Source organism: Nyctereutes procyonoides, unplaced genomic scaffold (genome assembly GCF_905146905.1).
Source record: "Nyctereutes procyonoides isolate TBG_1078 unplaced genomic scaffold, NYPRO_anot_genome, whole genome shotgun sequence".
In the NCBI taxonomy this organism is placed as follows: domain Eukaryota; kingdom Metazoa; phylum Chordata; class Mammalia; order Carnivora; family Canidae; genus Nyctereutes; species Nyctereutes procyonoides.
Window position 1 is genome coordinate 5,499,477 of NW_026575041.1, and position 14,696 is coordinate 5,514,172.

Below are 14,696 nucleotides of genomic sequence, written 5' to 3' on the forward strand. Positions count from 1 at the left end.
CAGCTTTATGCATAAGAATGAAACTGGGGGCAGCCCCGGTGGCACAGCGGTTTAGCGCCGCCTGCAGCCCAGGGCGTGATCCTGGAGACCCGGGATCGAGTCCCACGTCGGGCTCCCTGCATGGTGCCTGCTTCTCCCTCTGCCTGTGTCTCTGCCTCTCTCTCTAGCTGTGTCTCTATGAATAAATAAAAATAATAATTAAAAAAAAAGAATGAAACTGGACCACTTTCTATACCATACACAAAAACTCAAAATGGATTAAAGACGTAAATGTGAGACCTGAAACCATAAAAATCCTAGAAGAGGGCATAGGCAGTAATTTCTTGACATTGGCCATAGCAACATTTTTCTAGATATGTCTAGAAAGGCGGGGAAGACAAAAGCAAAAATAAACTTTTGGGACATCAAAATACAGTGCTTTTGCACAACAAAGGAAATCATCAATAAAAAGTCAACCTACTAAATGGGAAAAGATATTTGAAAGTGATATATCCAATAAGGGGTTAATATCAAAAATATATAAAGAACTTACACAGCTTAACACCAAAAAACCCAAATAATACAGTTAAAAACTGGACAAAAGACATAAACAGACACTTCTCCAAAGAAGACATAACATGGGCAACAGACACATGAAAAGATGCTCACCATCACTCATCATCAGGGAAATGCAAATCAAAACCACACTGAGGTATCACCTCACACCTGTCAAAATGGCTAAAATCAGAAATAAAAGAAGTGTTGGCAAGGATGTGGAGAAAAAGGAACTCTCATGCATTATTGGTGGGAATGCAAACTAGTGCAGCAACTGTGGAAAACAGTATGGAGGTTTCTCAGAAAATTAAAAATAGAACTACTAGAGGTGCCTGTCTGGCTCAGTGGAGCATGCGACTCTTGATCTCAGGGTTGTAAGTTCAAGCCCCATATAGAGTGTAGAGACTACTTAAATAAAATCTTTTTTTTTAATTTTTTTATTTATTTATGATAGTCACACAGTGAGAGAGAGAGAGAGGCAGAGACACAGGCAGAGGGAGAAGCAGGCTCCATGCACCGGGAGCCTGACGTGGGATTCGATCCCGGGTCTCCAGGATCGCGCCCTGGGCCAAAGGCAAGCGCCAAACCGCTGCGCCACCCAGGGATCCCTAAATAAAATCTTTTAAAAAAAGAAATAGAATTACTGAATGGTCCAGTAATTACACTACCCAAAGAAAATGAAAGCACTAACTTGAAAAGATATGTTCACCATCGTTTATTGCAGCATTTTTCACAATAACCAAATAATGGAAGCAGCCCAATTTTCTGCCCATTGATGAATTGTAAAGAAGTAATACATATATGCCATGGAATATTACTCAGCCATAAAAGAAAATGAAACATTGCCATTTGCAACAACATGGGTGGACTTAGAGGGTAAAATGCTAAGTGAAATAAGTCAGACAAATACCATATGATTTCATTCATATGTGGACTTTAAGAAACAAAAATTTTTTTAAAGATTTTATTTTTTTATTCATGAGAGACACAGAGAGAGAGGCAGAGACACAGGCAGAGGGAGAAGCAGGCTCCATGCAGGGAGCCTGACATGGGACTCCATTTGAGGTCTCCAGGATCAGGCCCTAGGCTGAAGGTGGTGCTAAACCGCTGAGCCACCCAGGCTGCCCAAAAAACAAATTTTAAAAATGAAAAAAACTCTTAACTATAGAGAACAAACTGATGGTTACCAGAGAGGAAGGGGGATGGGTGAAATAGGTGAGGAGGATTAAGGGTACACTTACGATAAGCATTGAGTAATGTATAGAATTGTTGAATGGTGATTCAACAATTGTGATACTGTTGAATTACAGTAATGGTATTGTACACCTGAAACTAATATAACACTTAACTATACTGGAATTAATAAGAAAAAAAAAGAACTTAACTGTATTTGGAGACAGGGCCTTGAAAAAGATAATTAAGGTAAAATGAGTTCATATGGATAAGCCTTAATCCAATATGACTGGTGTCCTTATAAAGAGAGATTAGGACATAGTCATACACAGAAGAAAATCATATGAAGACATCAGAAAAAGATAGCCACCTACAAGCCTAGAAGAGAGTCCCTCAGAGGAAACCAAGCTTGCTGGCACCTTTACCTTATATTTCTAGCCTCCAGAACTATAAGCAAGTAAATTTCTATTTAAACAAAACAAAACAAAAACCTAAAGTAATTCTTGAAATAATTATTACCTATTTAATGAAATAGGTCCCTCATATGATAACCAAGAAAAAGAAAATATGCATATTCAAATAAAATTAATTTATGAAATATTGTCAATATATTAATTTTTAGTTTTAAATAAACCATTTTAGATATAATTATTAAATTATATTTAATTTATTATTAGATAATATTAATAAATTATTAAACAGGAAGTGGATATTAAATAGTGAGAACTAATACGCCACAGCTCATATAGCAAGTTGAATAAGGCTCATAAACATAATATTGGGTAAAGGAAGCTTGACACATACAGGATTCCATTTATTTATTTATTTATTTATTTATTTTAAAGGTTTATTTATTTATTTATTTATTTATGATAGACATAAATCTTTTAAGCACTTGTGTTTGTGTGTTTCAGTTAAAAATATTTTTTAAAGTTAAAAAAAGTACAGAATTTTTTGGTTAGTAGATATGTTAGGGCTAGGAAGGGTTGTGCTTGTCTTCTGGGGAAGAGGCCCACTGGGCTAGTCCTTAGGCACACCTGCCCAAGAAAAGCAGTACCAGGGTAGCACAAAGGGGTGGGACCTGGTATAAGCATTAGGCAACCAGTGTTAGTGCATAGCATTTGTTTACTGAAGTTGGTTTACGCTTAAGGGATGGGGAAAGTAAATTGTGCCAGCTAGCTTCTTTATCCCTAGGGGAAGGTATTCCACACTCCCTGTTCTCAGGAAGCCCTCCCAGAAGAGCAGATAATTTCTCCCCATACATCCTATGTGTTTTTTAGTCGCTTTTTTCACCCTCTTTCTCCAAGTTGTTCACCTGCCTGGAGCAGCACAGTGCACTTTGGGCTCTATCATAGCCAAACCTGCTAACTTCCAAAACTCCAAACTTTAGGGACTTGCTGTGGCAGGAACCCAAGCTGGGTTTGGGTGAGGGTCATGACATGCTGGAACTAATGCAGGTTTGACCCAGAAGGGCAGCTGCACTAGAGCAGAGACAAAGCAGGCTAAACAATCAGTGTCCAGGTTAGCTGCCCTTAGTAGATTTTTCTGGGTCTATGGTGAGGGTAGAGGAGCAAAATGCCACCTGCAGGCTCCTTTGTCCCCGGAGAGGCAAAGCCACCTCTCACAGATGCACTCCAGGAATAGGAAATAGTCACTTACTTTCCACCATGTGTCCCGGGTAATCCTCAGATCACACCTTCTGCCCCAGAGACATTTGCCTGCCTTCTCTCCAGGAGCAGGGCAGTGCCCTCAGGTCTCTATCTATCCCAGACAAACCCCTGAACCTCCATAACCCCAGTCTTTTGAGCCCTGCTGGTTGCAAAAACTCGTGAAAATTAGCCCCTTCCATTTTCCCAACCAATAGCTTTAGGGAAGTATCCTCTTTGTATCAATCACTGTGCACTCCATTCTCTCACCTTTCTCCATGACAAAGGCTCCCCCTCTTCCACAATACCCATAAAGTGTTTCTCCCCCAAACCATGTCTCCACACATCCTACATTCCTTGCTATGGTCTTTTCTCTCCTAGTTGTGCAGTTTGTTGTATCAGTCCTCAGGTTAATTTTTTGGGTATTCAGAATGATTTGATAGTTATCTGGCTGCATTCAAGGAACAAGGCCAGCCTAGGGTCCTCCTACTATGTGCCATCCTAGCTCCCCTTCTTTATACCACATCTTTTTTATCCATTTATCAGTTGACTTGGGCTGTTTCTATATTTTGGCTCGGGTAGATAATGCTGCTATAAACATTGAGATAAATGTATCCCTTCGAATTAGTATTTTTGTATTCCTGGAGTAAATATATAGTAGTGCAATTGCTGGATCATAGGGTAGTTCTATTTTTAACTTTTTGAGGAACCTTCATACTGCTGTTTTCCAGAGTGGCTGCACCAGTTTGCATGACCATCAACATTGCATGAGGGTTCCCTTTTCTCCACATCCTTGTCACAACAAGAAACCTGTTGTTTCTTGTATTGTTGATTTTAGCCATTCCGACAGATGTAAGATAATAACTCATTTGATTTGTGTTTCCCTGATGATCAGCGATGGTGAGCATCTTTTCATGTGTTCATGTGTCTGTGTCACATCTTTTCTTATGCCATCTGTATGTCTTCTGTGGAGAATAGTCTGTTGGTGTCTTCACATTTTTAATTGGATTATTAGTTTTTCAGATGTTGAGTTTTATAAGGTTTTTTTAAAGATTTATTTATTTTAGAGGTAGAAAGAGCACAAGCTGGAGGAGGGGCAAAGGGAAAGGGAGAGAAAATTTCAAGCAGTCTGTGCTGAGCGTCAAGCCCAATTTGGGGCTCAATCTCATAACCCTGAGATCATCACCTGAACTGAAACCAAGAGTTGGACGCTTAACCAAATGTGCTACCCAGGTACCCCAAGTTTTTTTAAGTTTTTTTTTAATGTATTTTGGATACTAACCCTCTATCAGATAAACAGTCCTAAAATTTGTATGGAACTGCAAAAGACCCTGAATAGCAGAAGCAAACCTTGAAAAAGAAAAACAACTTGGAGGCATCACAATTCCAGACTTCAGGTCTGGAATGGGAGAAGATATTTGCAAATGACATATCAGATAAAGGGCTAGTATCCAAGAAAATTTATTTAAAATCTTATCAAACTCAACACCCAAAAAACAATCCAGTCAAGAAGTGGGCAGAAGATGTGAACAGACATTTTTTCCAAAGCAGACATACAGGTGGCCAACAGACACATGAAAAAAAATGCTCAACATCTCTTGTCATCAGGGAAATACAAATCAAAATCACTATAGATACCACCTCACACCAGTCAGAATAGCTAAAATGAACAAATCAGGAAACAACAGATGTTGGCAAGGATGAAGAAAAAGCGGACTCTTCTTACACTGTTAGTGGGGATGCAAGCTAGTGCAGGCACTCTGGAAAACAGTACGGAGATTCCCCAGCAATTGCCCTGCTAGATATTTGCCCCAAAGATACAAATGTAATGATCCGAAGGGGCACACGCACCCCAATGTTTATAGCAGCAATGTCCACAAATAGCCAAACTATGGAAAGGCAGAGATGTCTAACAGATGAATGATTAAAGAGGATGTGATACACACACACACACACACACACATACATACATACATACATACATGCAATGGAATATTAGCCATTATAAAGGATGAATACTTAACCATTTACATCAACGTGGATGGAACTAGAAGATATTATGCTGGGCAAAATAAGTCAATCAGAGAAAGAGGTATCATTTGGTTTCACTCATATGTGAAATATAAGAAACAGCACAGAAGATCATAGGAGAAGGGAGGGAAAACTGATCGGGAAGTAATAGAGAGGGAGACAAAACACGCCAGAATCTTAACTATAGGAAACAAACTGAAGGTTGCTAGAAGAGAGGTGGGTGGAGGAAGGGGTAATTGGAATGGGTGTTATGGAGGGCACATGATCTGATGAGCCCTGGGTGTTACACAACTGATGAATTATTGAACTCTACATCTGAAACTAGTGATGTATACTATATGTTGGCTAATTGAATTTACATTTTTTAAGAAGGTGTAATAATCAAAACAGTATGATAATTGGTACAAAAATAGACACATAGATCAGTGGAATGGAAGAGAAAATCCGGAAATTAACGTACAACCTTATGGTCAATTAATCTTTAAAAAAGCAGGAAAGAATATCCAATGGGAAAAAGTCTTTTCAACAAATGGTGTTGGGGAAACTGGAGTGCCACATGCAAAAGAATGAAACTGAACCACTTTCTTACACCATACACAAAAATAAATTAAAAATAGGTTAAAGAGGGTACCCTGGCCTGGGTGGCTCAGCAGTTGAGCACCTGCCTTCAGCCCAGCGTGTGATCCTGGCGTCCCGGGATCGAGTCCCATATCGGGCTCCCTGCATGGAGCCTGCTTCTCCCTCTGCCTGTGTCTCTGCCTCTCTCTCTCTCTCTCTCTCTCTCTCTCTCTCTCTCTTTCTCATGAATAAATAAAAACCTTTAAAAAATAAAATAAAAATGGGTTAAAGAGCTAAATCTGAGACTTGAAACCATAAAAATCCTAAAGAAGAACACAGTAACCTCTTTGACATCGGCAGTAGCAACTTCTTTCTAGATATCCTTGCCATCCTTTTCTGGAGGCAAGAAAAACAAAAGCAAAAAAGACTATTGAGACTTCATCAAAATAAAAAGTTGCACAGTGAAAAAAACAATCAACAAAACTAGAAAGCAACCTATGGATGGGAGAAGATATATGCAAAAAGTCTGTTCTTTAAAATGTAACCCAAAGGGGCAGCACAGGTGGCTCAGCAGTTTTAGCGCTGCCTTCGGCCCAGGGCGTGATCCTGGAGACCCGGGATCGAGGCCCATGTCTGGCTCCCTGCATGGAGCCTGCTTCTCCCTCTGCCTGTGTCTCTGCTTCTCCCTCTCATGCTCTGTGTCTCTCATGAATAAATAAATAAAATTCAATAAATAAAGAAATAAATAAAATGTAACCAAAGATAATAAATTTTATTGAGAGGGCTATTTTTGTAGGCAAAATATACTTCCTTTGCCAAAGAATAATGATTTTACTAACTTCATTTTTCCTTTCTTATTCAGGTTATGTATGGAATGTTGGTCTTCACATTAGTACTTCGATCTATTTATATTGTTACATGGTAAGTGGTTTGGATCAACGCCATTATTTAAATTATATTCAAGCAATAAAGCTATAGCCTAAGTTGAAATAATACATAAAACGCAACTCTAGCAGTAATATTGATAGAGAGCTTTAGGCCAACATTTATTGTGGTATAAGATAATGAATACTAGTTCTTTAAACAAGGTGTTAATTGGCATCCTGTAAAAACAAAAGTTCCAAAATTAGAGGAAACCTATGTATGATGGTCTCCTTTTGAATATTTGTAATGTACATTAGTATATTGCCTTGAAAAATGCTATAGTAAAAATAAAAATTGTTTTTGTGTTCCTCAAACTACTGGACTCAAAACCCTTCTTACAAAACACTTTTTAAGGAAGATTGTTAATGTCACAAAGAATCAGTACTCCAGAGAAATGATTTAGGAAATAGTTATAATCTTTATAGAGTTTATGAAGATTAAATAATAAATATTCATGTGAGTACCTTCCACATGACCTGGCCACATAGCATGTGCTCAATAAATAAATAACATGATTTATTGATTTATCCTTTTTTTCTTTTTTTAATTAAGCGTTTTATTTTGAAGTAATTATAGAAGCACATGCATTATAAAATAATAGAAATCTCCTGTACCCTTTACCAGTTTTCTCCAATGATGTCTTGCAAAACTATAGTACAATATTAAAACCAGGATTTAACAGTGGCAGAGTCAATATACAGAGCAATTCCATCACCACAAGGATCCCTGTGTTGTCCTTTTAAAGCCATACCCACTTCTTACCCCATCCTTTCACCAGCTATCCTTAACTTCACTGATCTTTCCTTCATTTCTATAATTTTTTTAATTTCAAAAATATTATGTAAATGGAATCATACAGTATATATAACCTTTGGGATTGGCCTTTTGCACTCAGCATAATTTACTGGAGATAAGTACAAGTTGTTGAATGTGTCAGTGGTTCAACCCTTTCAATTGCTGAGTAGTATTCCATGGTATGGATGCATAACCATTGACCTGTTAAATGACATCTGAATTGTTTCTAGTTTTTGACTATAAGGAATAAAGTTGCTATGAACATTTGTTTATAGGTTTCTGTGTGAATATAAATGTTCCAGTCTCTGGAATAAATACCCAGAGTGGAATTGCTAAATTGTATCATGGTTATATGTTTAGTTTTTCTTAGAACTGCCATGCTATTTTCCAGGGTGGGTCTGACATTTTACATTTCTACCAGCAGTGTTTGAGTTAACCCAGTTTCTCTGCATTCTTATCAATATTTCATGTTGTCACTATTTTTTATTTTAGCCATTCTTATAGGTATGTGCTGATCTCTCATTGTAGTTTTAATTTTCATTTCCCTAATGTCTAAAGATGAACATATTTTATTTTTTATTTAATATTTTTTTATTTTTTATTTATGATAGTCACAGAGAGAGAGAGAGAGAGAGGCAGAGACACAGGCAGAGGGAGAAGCAGGCTCCATGCACCGGGAGCCCGATGTGGGATTCGATCCCGGGTCTCCAGGATCGCGCCCTGGGCCAAAGGCAGGCGCCAAACCGCTGCACCACCCAGGGATCCCTAAAGATGAACATATTTTAATGTACCTATTTGCCATCTGTATATCCTCTTGGTTGAAATGTTTGTGTCTTTACCCATTTTCTGATGGTATTGTTTCTTATTTTTTAGTTGGGTTTTGAGAGTTCCTTACATATTTTTGATACTAATCCTTCATCAGACGTGTAGTTCACAAATATTTTCTTGCCCAGTCTATATACCTTGTCATCTCATACACTTCACAGAGTCTTTCACAGAGCAAAAAAGGTTTTAATTTTGATTATGGTCCAGTTTATCAGTTTTCATTTTATGGATCATAATTTTGATGTCAAATATAAGGATTCTTTCTCTAACCCTAGATTTTTTCCTGTTTTTTTTTTTCTAAAAGTTTTGTACAGTTGTAAATTTTACATTTGAGTTCATGCTTTATTTTCAGCTAATTCTTATATATGATATAAGGCTTAGGTCAAGATCCACTTTTTTACATATGGATGTCCAGCTGCCTCAGGAGCACTGGTTGAAAAGGCTATCTGAAATTTCTCCACTGTATTGCTTTTGCTCTTTTCCCAAAAATGATTTGTAAGTATTTGTGTGGATCTATTTCTGGGTTTTTTATTTTGTTACATTCATCTGTGTGTCTGTCCCTCTACCACTGCCATACTCTCTTGATTACTCTAGCTATATAAAACAACTCTTCAAATCACGTAGACTGATTCCTCAGTTCTTTTTTTTTTTTTTAATCCTTTTTTTTTTTTTTTTATTTATGATAGTCACACAGAGAGAGAGAGAGAGGCAGAGACACAGGCAGAGGGAGAAGCAGGCTCCATGCACCGGGAGCCCGATATGGGATTCGATCCCGGGTCCCCAGGATCGCGCCCTGAGCCAAAGGCAGGCGCCAAACCGCTGCGCCACCCAGGGATCCCTGATTCCTCAGTTCTTTTCAAAATTGTTTTAGCTGCTTATGTTCCTTTGTCTTTCCATATAAATTTTGTAATACATATTTAAATACATCCATATTTAAAATTTTGCTGGGATTTTGATAGGAATCACATTAAACCCACATATCAATTTGCAATAAATTCACATCTTTACCATGCTGGGTCTTCCAATCTATAAATACATGTCTCCCCATTTATTTGGATCATCTTTGATTTTGTTCGTCAGCATTTTGGAGTTTCCATTTCTTGAGCAATTGTAAATGGTATTTTATTTTTCAGTTTTGGTGTCTACATGTTCATTGCTATTATATAGAAATTCTTTATCTTTATCTTGTATTCTGCCACTTTGAACTCAATAGTTTTAGAAGACTTCTAGATTCCTTGAGACTTGCTGCAAATAGGGACAGTTTATATCATCCCTTCTAATGTATGTGCTTTTGGTATCCTTTTTTGCCTAACTGTCCTTCTAGAACTTCCAGGACTATATTGAATAAGAGGGGTGAGAGTAGATACCGTGCCTTGTTTTCAGTTTCAGGGAAAATGTGTTTAGTCTTTTCACCATTGATGTAAGTGCAATGTTGGCTGTATGGTTTGTTTGTTTTTTTTTTAAAGATTTTATTTATTTATTCATAGAGATGCAGAGAGAGAGAGAGAGAGGCAGAGACACAGGCAGAGGGAGAAGCAGGCTCCATGCAGAGAGCCTGACGTGGGACTCAATCCAGGGTCTCCAGGATCACACCCTGGGCTGCAGGCAGTGCTAAGCCGCTGCACCACCGGGGCTGCCCGGCTGTATGGTTTTTAGATGTTTACCAAGTTGAGGAAGGTACTCAGTTTCACTAGATGTTTTTTGATATCACTTGATATGATCATATTTTTCCTGCAGTCTGTGAGTATGGTGTTATTACATTGATTGATTGTCCAATATTGAACCAGGTTTGTATTCTGAATGAACCTCATTGTCATGGTATAAAAGTGTTTTTATATGTTGCCAAATGATAATTGCTAATATTTTGTTAATGATTTCTACATCTGTAATTGTGAAGGATATTGGTTTATAATTATACTTTTTGTTTCACGGTTCTGGAGGCTAGAAGTCAGAAATCAAGGTGTCAGTATGGCTGTGATTTCCTTTGAAACCTGTACGAGAATCCATCCTTACTTCTTAGCTTATGGTGACTTGCTGGCAGTCTTACTACTCCTTGACTTTCACTTGCATAATTTTAGTCTCTGCCTATGTCATGCCATGGTGTTTTCCTTGTATTTCTGTGTCTTTACATTGTTGTTTTCTTATAAGAACACCAGACATATTGGATTAGGAGCCTACTCTACTCCAGTATAACCTCATATTACTTAATTAATTATACCTGCAATGACCCTATTTCCAAAAAGGTCACATTCTGAGCTACTGGGGCTTAGGACTTCAAAATATCTTTTTTGAGGGGAAAAAAATTTAACCTACAGCAGTACTCTTCCCTGCACCACTTAAAATACGCATTTTACATGAATTTATAATCACATCAGACAATACTATGATTTTTGCTCCACCATAAAACATAATTTAGAAACTCAAAAGGAAGGGACACCTGAGTGGCTCAGTGGTTGGGCATCTGCCTTCAGCTCAGGTTGTGATCCTGGGGTCCTGGGATTGAGTCCCACATCAGGCTCCCCACAGGGAGCCTGCTTCTCCGTCTGTGTATGTCTCTGCCTCTCTGTCTCTCTCTCTCTCTCTCTCTCTCTGTGTGTGTCTCTCATGAATAAATAAACAAAATCTTAAAAAAAGAGAGAGAGAGAGAGAGAGAGAGAGAAAAAACCCAAAAGGAAAAGAAAAATGTATTATATTTACTTACATTTTTACTCTTTCAATTCCTCTCTAACATTCTAAAATTCTTTGTCTCCTCATTTCCTTTCTGTTTAGAAAACTTCTGTAGCCATTCTTTTAGGGTAGATCTGTTGGCAATATCCTTTAGGTTTTTCTTCATGTGAGAATGTATCTTGATTTTTTTCACTGGATACAGCATTCTAGGTTGACAGTTCTTCAGAACTTGAAAAATGTTGTGCAAGTTTCTTCTGGCCTTCAGGTTTTCTGATGAGAGTTCCTGTCATTCAAATTGGTTTTTTCTTAAAGGAAGGTGCTGCTTCTCTCTCACTCTTTTCAGATTTCTCCTTGTCTTTAGTTTTCAGAAGTCTGTCAGTAATGTATTTTGATGTGGATTTGTTTGGGTTTAACATGTTTGAGGTTAGCTCAGCTTCTTGAATCTGTGGGTTTATAGTGTTGTGTTTTGTTTTGAGGGGAAGAGGTTTTTTTGGCTAAATTTGAAAGTTTTCAGGCATTATTTCAAGTACTTTTTCAGCCCTGCTTTTCTTCTCTCCTTTCAAAACAGCAATAACATGAATGCTGTATCTTTTGTTATAGCCTCTTCTTCTTATGGCCTGATGAGGAAGGAAATCTAGACTCCCCACTCAGTCTTTGCAGCATGGTTGGGGATGAGGCTACAGTTTTTTTCTGTGGTGTTTGGCTATAGAATAGTAGTTACTTTATAAGTTTTCTGTCTTGCTAGGCTGCCTCTTCCCTGGTCATTTGGCTAGAGAGAACAGGCTTTTGTTGGGCTATATTTTTGTCTGTATCTAGTGTGCATTTCTGGGTTGCTAACATCTTCAGTTCCAACTCTAGGATAAATAAGGCAAAAAGAAAATACAGAACTTATCACTATAGCGTAACTCAGGTCCCAAAGTCTAACCAGTTGGCCTTCTTCTCTCCACCTTTCAGAATCTTCTTATGTTTGTTTTTATATAATGTTCAGGATTTCTAATTGCACTTATTAGGAAGAACAGAGAAAAGTGTGCCTATTTCATCTTCCCAGAAGCAGAAGTCCCTAATTTATTCTACTTCTTGTGTAGGCACCTTAGGAAAGTATAAAGAAGTGTAAGTTCTTGTCTTAAATCAAATCTAATAGGTAGGATATCAATATTTTTAGAAACACAAATGACAGACCTATAAAAAGTATAAAACAGTGGAACTCCTAGGAGATAAAACATCTTTCTTTCATCTGCCTTGCCCATAGCTTCTTTCTTATATCTTCATTTGGTGATCATTTCATTTAGTGTTATTCATTGTTTACCTGTCTATCTTGCCCATCTAGATTATGTTTCTTGAAGTCTTAGTTATCATGGTAACCCCTGGAACTCAGAATAGTGCTTATCAGTAAAGATATTTCTAAATCAGTTTGAAACTCTAGAACTTATTTGTTTGTTTTGGGTGGGGTTTTTGTTTTGTTTTGTTTACTATAACAAGATATATCTGAAAATCTCTTTTATAACAAAACATCCAGAATTGTGGATAAAGCACAACAAACATCTTTTTAAATGCATAGCTGAGCTCAAAAAAAAAAATGTAAAGAAAATTCTAAAGCACCAAATGCAAAGAAGGAGCTGAAAACTAAACTGCCAAATGAACTCTGAGATCATGGACAGGTAGAAGGCACCTTGTCCTTCAGAAAAATATGACTCTCCTGTCAATTTGTATTCACTGTTCTGCCTTTACACAGGTAGTGAATTCAAATACACATTACCTTTACTATCTGGGAAACTACAAGGTGTAAAATTATCTTAAACTGACCCAACATTCCTAAAGCCCCAGTATATCTGAAAGAAGCAAAAGTAAATTATCTTTAAAGAAATGTAGTTTCATGTAGGTCCCTTAGGATTTCTGCAGATTGGATGGAGATCCAACAAATGTACACAATCAGAAGAGGAAATAAGCTGTCATAAGTAAAAGTCAGGAGAAACACAAATCAGTAAAAATAAACCCCCCAAATCAGATGCTGAAATATAAAGTAACTTTTTAGAAAATATTTAATGAAAAAATGAAAATGTGACCAAGGAACAGAAGATTACCAAAAGTGAAATTGCATATTTGAAAAAGAATCAGCTTCTAACATTAAAAAATATATATTGAAATAAAAAATAGGTAAAAAAGTAGGTTAGACACAGATGAAGAGAGAATTAATTAAATTGGAAGGCAAGTCTAAAGAAATAAGCCAGAAAGCATTACAGAGAAACAACGCTTCTTATTGCAGTTCCAAGGGAAAGAATAGCAAAAATTAGGACAGAATAGATATTCAAAGAGATAGTAGGTACAAATTTTCCTAAAATGTAGATGCTGGAAAGCTAAAAGCTGTATTTCCCTTATTTCTTTTATGGGTAATTTTCCAGATATATTCAGGTTCTGCCAATCACATGTGTTCATATAAGATTGAATGCAGGGATCCCTGGGTGGCGCAGCGGTTTGGCGCCTGCCTTTGGCCCGGGGCGCGATCCTGGAGACCCGGGATCGAATCCCACATCAGGCTCCCGGTGCATGGGGCCTGCTTCTCCCTCTGCCTGTGTCTCTGCCTCTCTCTCTCTTTCTCTCTGTGACTATCATAAATAAATATTAAAAAAAAAAAAGATTGAATGCAGAACCAAGTTAAGTGGGGGAGAGAAGTGGTAGTATGTAAGGTATCCATTTACTGGTGTGAATCTAAGGTGCACATCATGGCTTTAGATTCAGGTGTGATGATAGCTTCCTGGTCTATGAATTATAGCTAAGGTTACAGTATGATGCTGAGTATAACATTTGGTCCAGAGGCTTCCCAATTCTACAGCTTCCTAAATGTGAAAAAGAAAAAGTTCCTTTGGCAAGATAATTTTGTGCTAGTGTTCATTCCTGGAGAGTCTAATCCTTGCTCATTCATCATTTCAGTTGGAATTTGAATATTAAACTCTTTTCTGCTCTCAATAGAGATATTATCTGCAGTTGAATTCTAAGTGTTACCTGTAGAAAAAACATACTGAAATTGCTGAACTCCAAAGACAGAGTTCTTAAGACACCCAAAGATAAAAAACATATTACCAACAAAGGAATAGTTAACAGCAGACATGTCAACAGCAACAATGGCAGCCAAAACACAGTAGACTATTATCTTCAAAATGCTAAGAGAAATTAGCCATCAACTTAGAATTGTGTACCCACAATTCTAAAGATAGGAACTATATAACTAAGATTATTCTCTTGTATCTCACATGTTATTTAAGATCCTTTTTATTTGGGAAGAAGGTACAGACAGTGATCAATTTTAGATTTTACATGTGTATTTTTGATAACCATTAAACCAGTAATTGATTTTGTAGTGACTTCCAAAAACATGAGGGAGTAAATAGAATTACAGAAACTGAATCTAAAAGATATTAGGAAAAGAGTTAAAAGGGAAGCAGAGAGAAATCAGAACAAATACAAAGCAGAAAACAGAGGGATAGAAATTATTCAAAATATATCAATAATCACAGTAAATATAAATGGACAAAACTAAGGAATTAA

General features: G+C 37.2%; 1 protein-coding gene across 6 annotated transcripts in view; it reads left to right on the forward strand.

Annotated features, from left to right (window-relative positions):
* Positions 1–14,696, forward strand: part of ACER3 (alkaline ceramidase 3) — a 162,963-nt gene that overhangs the window by 121,655 nt on the left and 26,612 nt on the right. For all 6 annotated transcript variants that reach the window (XM_055320475.1, XM_055320476.1, XM_055320477.1 and 3 more), the window contains one exon: positions 6,805–6,863. In XM_055320475.1, the coding sequence (XP_055176450.1) occupies positions 6,805–6,863 (59 nt within the window). The remainder of the gene's footprint in view (positions 1–6,804; positions 6,864–14,696) is intronic.